Here is an 8,930-nt window from a genome sequence, read left to right as displayed (position 1 = left end):
CCAGTGACTGGCAGGCGTGCGAGGATTTACACTGAAATAAGAGAACAAGATTCGTTTTTCATAAAATTGTAGTTTACAATCTTTTAACTTGAAAACAATCCGAATATTTATTAAGTGCTCGGAGTTTACAGGTGTTCAAAGCTTTTTCTGTTATGGCGTGAGATTGGGGACAAAATCGATCATTACATCGCGTATTGTGTGTTTTTTCTGTGTGAAGAAACAAAACGTGCTGGCGACTGACGAAATTACAGGTTAACACGAAATTCAAATAACATCTAAACAAATAATTTTGACAACCGATTATCAGTGAATTTTCAAAGAACAATTTTCTTTTAAGTTTCAAGACAATTTGAATATTCAAAATAAATATCACGTACTAAAATGCGAAAGTTATACGCCACAAAATTGTTAAATAGGCCTGAAATGAAATTCTATCTTGTTCTTGATTATACGTTGCTTAGCAGGTGACCAAAATCTACCCAGGCGAAAATCCAAAGTGACGGTGGCAGTCTGGGCTTAGTTATATCACTCAAAAATCCTTCCCGTTTGTCTCATTACTGGGATACCTGTGGTAGCCCCGTCATAAAATGCCTTTGTTACTGGGATACCTGTGGTAGCCCAGTCATAAAATGCCTTTGTTTTTTCGTCGTCTTTTTACTGGGATACCTGTGGTAGCCCAGTCATAAAATGCCTTTGTTTTTTTGTCGTCTTTTTTTTTTTTTTTTTTTCCTCCGCCACAAAATGGAAAAATTGCGCAATAGTACCCAGAGGTCATTGGGCCCTCAACACCATGACAACTAACTGTGATCCAATGAGGTGTTCACATGCTGATCACGCGTGTTATCCCTCAACACCATGACAACTAACTGTGATCCAATGAGGTGTTCACATGCTGATTACGCGTGTTATCTTGATGATGATTGACGTTTTCATGCACAGACAGGGCCTGGTCACATGACGAACACGAGGTTTTGCTTATAAAACTCTTTGGTCAGTAATTTTGAATTTCAACGTAATTAGATTGCGATTTCCAGGAGCATTCTGCCGCAAACGCTCAAAATACTTACAGACGCATATACAAGTCGTATTAATCGCGGCTAATCCACACTGAAAGATGTTATTGAGCGGTAATTTTGGAACGGATTGAGTCGCGAACGCTTGAAAGCCATGAAAGCCTTGAATGCCTTGTATGCTAAGTATGCCAATGTCTTAGTTGAAAAACGTTCACTTGTTGTAAAAAGCAAAATCTGAAATCTGAAACCAAACTGCATATACTCCATGCAATCTATTGAACAACACTACTACCGTGAGACTGAAGAACATAACTATAATGGATTCAAACTGCTTGTGAAGAAAGACGACATATTGGATTCACTTGATGGCAAGGAACGTAGCTACGATAACAGTACGAATGGTATTAATTTCACGATCAGAAAGGTGAATCTTATGTTTGTTTTCGTTGTAGTTGTATGGATATTCTTTTTTAATAAAGACGTGATCCAAAACCCTGTGTTTTTTGTCTATAATTTTATTATGTTAAATATTGTTTACGCAATTGTCTTGTCACAAGCGGCCCAAGCTCACGTCTCGAGAAAAAGCCAACGATTAATTTATGAACGCGTCACGCGTTGTGTGACTCGGTGTTAAGTTACGAGAGGAACTGCACGTTATAAGGAATAGTACAGGGAACGAAGTATGGTCGATTTACAACGATACATATTTCGAAATATGAACATTTTTCTCGTAAAGTCAATAAAAATTACTCATACCTTAAGTATCCGTTGTATTTTCTGGCGATTTCTGCCGTTTTAAGCTTGCTTTACCATCATTGTTGTTCACATCATCTACTTTTATTACGTTGATAAAATCTGTACAGACATCACACCAACCAACTCGCGCGCAAAGTAATAAGACTATATTGAAGGCTTGAAATAATATTGCGATCGATTTTCATCAAGAAATGGGCCAGGAATATTCCTCAATACTGCAAATAATCGTGAAGGCGGATTGCAGAAAAGCGATTGCGTGACGCTCGGTAAGCTGTAAGATGACATGTTATTATATACCTGACGTAAAAACTCTTCAGATTCTTAGTCTGCAATTTGTACCCACTCTGCAGTCTGCAGTCTATATTTTGTATCCGGTCTGCAGTCTGCTGTCTGCATTTTGTACTAACAGGTATCTGTGACACCAATACAGTTTATTTTTGGTTACATTTATTCGCAAAACACACGTAATCTACCACAAAATACCTGTGGGTGAGGTAATTCGACATTTTCATTCTTTCCCGCGTTAATAATCTTCTTTCCTTTTGTAAGAATGTAGACCACTTACAATGTTACAAGTAATCCACCCACCCTAGAAAAAATAACTCTTGCATGCATAGCATGCCTATGTTTTGAGACAGGTGTATGCCCTTGGCCAGACTTGAGCTCACTATTTCAGTATACTAGTCCGACACGCGAAGTATCACTACACTTGATTCCACGGATCCAGTACCATCCAGGTATCCCAGTTACCCTGCTCACAGGGTCTAGTTTTTTTGTCGTTTTTTACTGGGATACCTGTGGTAGCCCAGTCATAAAATGCCTTCGTTTTTTTGTCGTCTTTTTTTTTTTTTTTTTTTTTTTTTCCTCCGCCACAAAATGGAAAAATTGCGCAATAGTACCCAGAGGTCATTGGGCCCTCAACACCATGACAACTAACTGTGATCCAATGAGGTGTTCACATGCTGATCACGCGTGCTATCTTGATGATGATTGACGTTGTCATGCACGGACAGGGCCGGGTCACATGACGAACACGAGATTTTTGCCCATAAAACTATTTTGTCAGTCGTTTTGTATTTCAACGTAATTGGATTACGATCATCTGGAGCATTATGGGGCAAACGCTCAAAATACTTATAGACGCATACGCAATTCGTATTGTTCGCGGCCAATCCACACAAAAAGATGTTATTGAGCGGTAATTTTGGATCGGACAGAATCGCGAACGCTTGAAAGCCATGAAAGCATTGAATGCCTTGTATGTCTTGTATGCCAAGTATGCCAATGTCTTAGTTGAAAACGTAAACTCGTTGTAAAAAGCAAAATCTGAAATCTGAAACGAAACTGCATATACTCTATGCAATCTATTGAACAACACTACTACCGTGAGACTGAAGAACAAAATTCAAATGAATGCAAACTGCTAGTGAAGAAACATGTCATGTTAGATTCACTTGATGCCAGGGAACGTAGCTACGATAACAGTGCGAATGGTATTAATTTCACGATCAGAAAGGTGAATCTTATCTTTGTTTTCATTGTAGTTGTATGGATATTCTTTTTTAATAAATACATGATTCAAAATCCCGTGTTTTTTGTGTATAATGTTATTATGTTAAGTATTGTTTACGCAATTGTCTTGTCACAGGCGACCCAAGGTCACGTCTCGAGAAAGAGCCAACGATTAATTCATGAACGCGTCACGCGTTGTGTGACTCGGTGTTAAGTTACGAGAGGAACTGTTGGAGATTTGAACACGTTATAAGGAATAGTATAGGGAACGAAATATGGTCGATTTACAACGATAAATATTTCGAAATATGAACATTTTTCTCGTAAAATCAATAAAACTTACTCATGCCCTGTGTATCCGTTGTATTTTCTGGCGATTTCTGCCGTTTTAAGCTTGCTTTACCATCACTGTTATTCACGTCATCTACCTTTATTACATTGGTAAAATCTGTACAGACATCACACCAACCAACTCGCGTGCAAAGTAAGAAGACTATATTGAAGGCTTGAAATAATATTGCGATCGATTTTCATCAAGAAATGGGCCAGGAATATTCCACAATAGTGCAAATAATCGGGAAGGCGGATTGCAGAAAAGCGATTGCGTGACGCTCGGTAAGCTGTAAGATGACATGTTATTATATACCAGACGTAAAAACTCTTCAGATTCTCAGTCTGCATTTTGTACCCACTCTGCAGTCTGCAGTCTATATTTTGTTTCCAGTCTGCAGTCTGCTGTCTGCATTTTGTACTAACAGGTATCCGTGGCACCAATACAGTTTATTTTTGGTTACATTTATTCGCAAAACACACATAATCTACCTCAAAATAGCTGTGAGTGAGGTAATTCGACAGTTTCGTTCTTTCCCACATTAATATTCTTCTCTCCTTTTGTAAGAATGTAGACATCACTCACAATGTTTCAAGTAATCCACCCACCCTAAAAAAAAGTAACTCTTGCATGCATAGCATGCCTATGTTTTGAAATAGGTGTATGCCCTTGGCCAGACTTGAGCGCACTATTTCAGTATACTAGTCCGACACCCGTAGTATCACTACACTTGATTCCAAGGATCCAGTACCATCCAGGTATCCCAGTTACCCTGCTCACAGGGTCTAGTTTTTTCCTCCGCCACAAAATGGAAAGATTGCGCAATAGTACCCAGTGGTCATTGGGCTCTCAACACCATGACAACCAACTGTAATCCAATGAAGTGTTCACATGCTGGTCACGCGTGTTGTCTTGATGATGAGTGACGTTGTCATGCACGGGCAGGGCCGGGTCACAAGACGAACCACGGGATATTTGCGTATAAAACTCTTTTGTCAGTCGTTTTGTATTTCAACGTGTTTGGATTACGATCACCCGGAGCATCACGGCTATACTTACAAAATACTTACAGACGTATACACAAGTCGTATTGTTCGCGGCCAATCCACGCTAAAAGATGTTATTGAGCGGTAATTTTGGAACGGATTGAGTCGCCAACGCTTGAAAGCCATGAAAGCCTTAAATGCCTTCTATGCCTTATATGCCAAGTATGCCAATGTCTTGGTTGAAAAATGTACACTTGTTGTAAAAAGCAAAATCTGAAATCTGAAACCAAACTGCATATACTCTATGCAATCTGTTGAACAACACTCTTACCGTGAGACTAAAGAACAAAACTCTAATGGATGCAAACTGATAGTGAAGAAAGACGGCATGTTGGATTCACTTGATGCCAGGGAACGTAGCTACGATAACAGTGCGAATGGTATTAATTTCTCGATCAGAAAGGTGAATCTTATGTTTGTTTTCGTTGTAGTTGTATGGATATTCTTTTTTAATAAATACACGATCCAAAATCCTGTGCTTTTTTTGTATAATGTTATTATGTCAAGTATTGTTTACGCAATTGTCTCGTCACAGGCGGCCCAAGCTCACGCCTCGAGAAAAGCCAACGATTAATTCATGAACGCGTCACGCGTTGTGTGATTCGGTATTAAGATACGAGAGGAACCGTTGAAAATTTGAATAGTATAGAGAACGAAATATGGTCGATTTGCAACGATAAATATTTTGAAATATGAACATTTTCGCGTAAAATCAATAAAACTTACTCATACCCTGTGTATCCGTTGTAGTTTCTGGCGATTGTTGCCGTTTTAAGCTTGCTTTACCATCACTGTTATTCACGTCATCTACTTTTATTACGTTGGTAAAATCTGTACAGACATCACACCAACCAACTCGCGCGCAAAGTAAGAAGACTGTATTACGATCGATTTTAATCAAGAAATGGGCCAGGAATTTTCCACAATAGTGCAAATAATCGTGAAGGCTGATCGCGGAAAAGCGATTGCGTGACACTCGGTAAGCTGTAAGATAATATGTTATTATATACCAGACGTAAAAACTCTTCAGATTCTCAGTCTGCATTTTGTACCCACTCTGCAGTCTGCAGTCTATATTTTGTATCCGGTCTGCAGTCTACTGTCTGTATTTTGTAGTAACAGGTATCCGTGGCACCAATACAGTCTATTTTTGGTGACATTTACTCGCACAACACACATAATCTACCACAAAATACCTGTGTGAGGTAATTCGACATTTTCGTTCTTTTCCAAGTCGCACTAGAGGACAAAACTGATTATTTATGTCAAAAATCTGTCATCACAATGAAAAACGAAGTGCGACCGGTTTGTTCACCAAAGGACAAAATTTGGTCGCGGGCGGACAAACTTCAAAGATGCCGTCGACTACCTCTGGAGCAGGCCAAATTGAGACAAATTTTGGAAAACAATAGCGAGGGTGTTTTAATTCGGAAATGATCGGACAGGTGATATGTAGCAGAGTCTCTATGCTATAGACTTCGCGGCAAAATTGGTCACGTTCTCATTTCGCAACAACATGAATCCATGCACGGGCAACCAATACTTTCCGTATGAAATGGGGCAACAATATCCTCAATATCCACCAGGATGGATATATCCGTTGCCTAGCACTTACAATTTTAATGATCGAGGAACTGCAAGCCCATCTCCTTCAACCGCAAGTTCTGGCTCGTTGTCAGAATCCTTTCCGTTCGTCGAAGACGGCTCAATGCCGGAATCATCCCAAACTTCTTCGCGCCATACATCTTCCGAGAACAAGAAGGACCAGGAACGATGGACTAAAGATGAGGAAAAACTGTTAGTCCAACTATGGGCTGAAAAACACGATCAGTTGGAAAGCAGAGAGAGCAGGAAAACGTGGGCCTGGATCGCTGAGAAGATTTCGAAAGCGCTACAGTCCAACAAGACGGCCGACAAATGTATTCGGAAAATGAAGTACATCATAGAAAGATACAAGAATACAAAAGATTGGAACAAAAACCAAACAGGAGGAAACCTTAGGAAATCCGTCTACTACGATGAGGTCGATAAGATCCTTGGATGCCGCGACCTAGTAACCTTCAATAATGTAGCCGAAGCGGGGATCAGCGGCGAAAGTGCCCCCCAAGTTGTAGCTGAATCAAGTGATACTACTGGCGAGAACAGTACTTCATCTAGCCCCAATGTGCTACAAACTCCAGCTAAAAAGAGAAGAGCGTCAAAGAAAGGGAAACGAGCTTCGAAACGCAAAGCTCCTGATAATGACAGCGACGAAGAGTTCAAGATGGCTCTAAAGGATATGAGGCAGCAGGGGGAGAAAGTTACAGCATTTATGGATTCTTTGCAACAATCACAGACGCAGCAGCTAGCCATGATGAACCAATTTATGGGCTCCATTGTGAAAATCCTTGGCCAACAGAATGAGAAAGACAACTGAACTTTAATACAAGACTGTTTTGGACTATTGAGAGACAATCATTATCGACCATTATCAAAAGACATGTTATTGTTTATGTTGCAAATCGATCAAACGAAATTATGGAAACAAATGAATGTACTGCTTGAACTGATTTCTTGTTGTAAATGCAAAAATTATCTTTATCACACACTTCTCTTTAAAAAGGGATTTGAAGAATCATAGACTGTTTTTTAGCAACTCTCTTATATCTTCCCCGTCCTGCATTAAGTCATTGTTCTGTTCGTTTCCGCGGTCATCATCGTCATCGTAAAAATCATCCTCCCATTCGTCCCCAATTTTAATGCAAAAGTTATGCAGCACTGCACAAGCAATGGCAATCTTCACAGAAAAAGTTATTCTGCTATCCAACCGCTTTTGTAGAATTCGCCAACGACTTTTGAGGCAGCCAAAAGCGCACTCGATGGTTACTCGTGCAGACGACAGTTCCTTGTTAAATGTTATCTCGCCAGGGTCACGCGTCGCTTCAGGATAAGGCTTCATAAGCCAGGGGGAAATAGGGTATGTTCTGTCTCCTACCAGGTAAGGCTGAATATCTGTGATGCCGATTCTTTCAACGGGTTCCTTGAGTATATCTCCGTTGCTTGCTCTTAGATAAAGCGAGCTGTTTCGATATACCCTAGCGTCGTGGATACTTCCCGGATAACCCGCTGCAAAGTCAAGAAATAATCCCTTACCGTCAGCAACGGCCTGAATAATGAAATCATGTTGCTGATTTCGACTAAAATAATCAACAGCACTGTCTCTAGGAGCAACTATTTTGATATGAGTGCCATCTATGGCCCCAACAATGTTTGGAAGTCGTGATTTGTCCGTAAATGTCTCTATACACCTCATTGTCTCGGCCACTGTTGTTGGGAATTCGATGTACTCATTCCTTAAGTCATAAAGAGCCTCAACTACGTCTTGACAAGCCTCTATTGCAGTAGTTCTGCCTACGTTTAGCGCAGGTCCTATTGTTTCGTATGAATTTCCGTGTGCAAGGCGAAGCAAACCACAAGCAAGGACCTTTTCAGGAGTGAGGCAATTTCGCAGAACTGTCTTCTGTCTCGTCAGCCGGTTACGAATTACGTTGAGCAACAAATCAAAGCTTTCTCTGTTCATTCGTAAGAGCCATCGAAAGTAGTCCCCAGGTATTGTTCGATCAGTATAATGGATCTCGAACCACGATTCGACTGGACGAGGAAGAGTCCAATAGTATGGTGCTCGTCTTCGATAACGATTTCGTTGTCGGCGAATACATCGTGTCACTAGAATGTTTTGTGCACGTAAATTCTGCATTAATAACAGACAACATATCATTAAATTGATATTGATATTTGCTTGCTGATGAAGAACCAGAAAATAGAAGAAAAATATTATTGCTAGAATTCTTCGTGGAAACATTTTGAGATCCCTCGTGTCGCGGTTTGTGGATTGAAACAGCGGGTAAAGGCTGCTTCGCGGGAAATTGCGTGACGCTCACAGCATGGTGTGATGTTTTGTTCACAGATTTTGTTCTCAAGTGCGACTGTAGCTTTCCGGACAAATTTTTTGTCACTGGCCGATTTCAAGTCAGATTTGTCGTGGACAAATCTGAAATTGTCCTCTAGTGCGACTTGGCCCACAAAATTCCCCAAATCAGATAACATTTAACATAATCCAAAAAATCATGTAAGTCATCTGTCAGTTCACGAGTTTGCTCACAGAGCACTTTGATTCAGCAACATAAACTATGCATACATCTGAAAGATAACGACATTGTAATTCCTTTCACAATGCCAATATTTATAAATGGCTGTTTCGTTTCGTGCAAAAAATTAAATCTATTACATGGC

General features: G+C 40.1%; 1 protein-coding gene across 1 annotated transcript; it reads left to right on the top strand.

Moving 5' to 3' along the window:
- The first annotated feature begins 6,174 nt into the window (after positions 1-6,174).
- LOC149049470 (uncharacterized) lies at positions 6,175-7,100 on the top strand. The gene has a single exon (XM_089195011.1). It carries the CDS (start codon positions 6,175-6,177, stop codon positions 7,072-7,074), a length of 900 nt encoding a protein of 299 aa, XP_089051137.1. The 3' UTR covers positions 7,075-7,100.
- The last annotated feature ends 1,830 nt before the right edge of the window (positions 7,101-8,930 follow it).

This window comes from Pocillopora damicornis, chromosome 2, assembly GCF_964200805.1.
Source record: "Pocillopora damicornis chromosome 2, jaPocDami1.2, whole genome shotgun sequence".
Lineage (NCBI taxonomy): Eukaryota > Metazoa > Cnidaria > Anthozoa > Scleractinia > Pocilloporidae > Pocillopora > Pocillopora damicornis.
This window is presented reverse-complemented; position numbering and strand designations above follow the sequence as displayed.

What these genes read in the sequence shown, in the direction of transcription:
- LOC149049470 (XM_089195011.1), top strand. Translation starts at nt 6,175, where the DNA reads ATGAATCCATGCACGGGCAACCAATACTTTCCGTATGAAATGGGGCAA.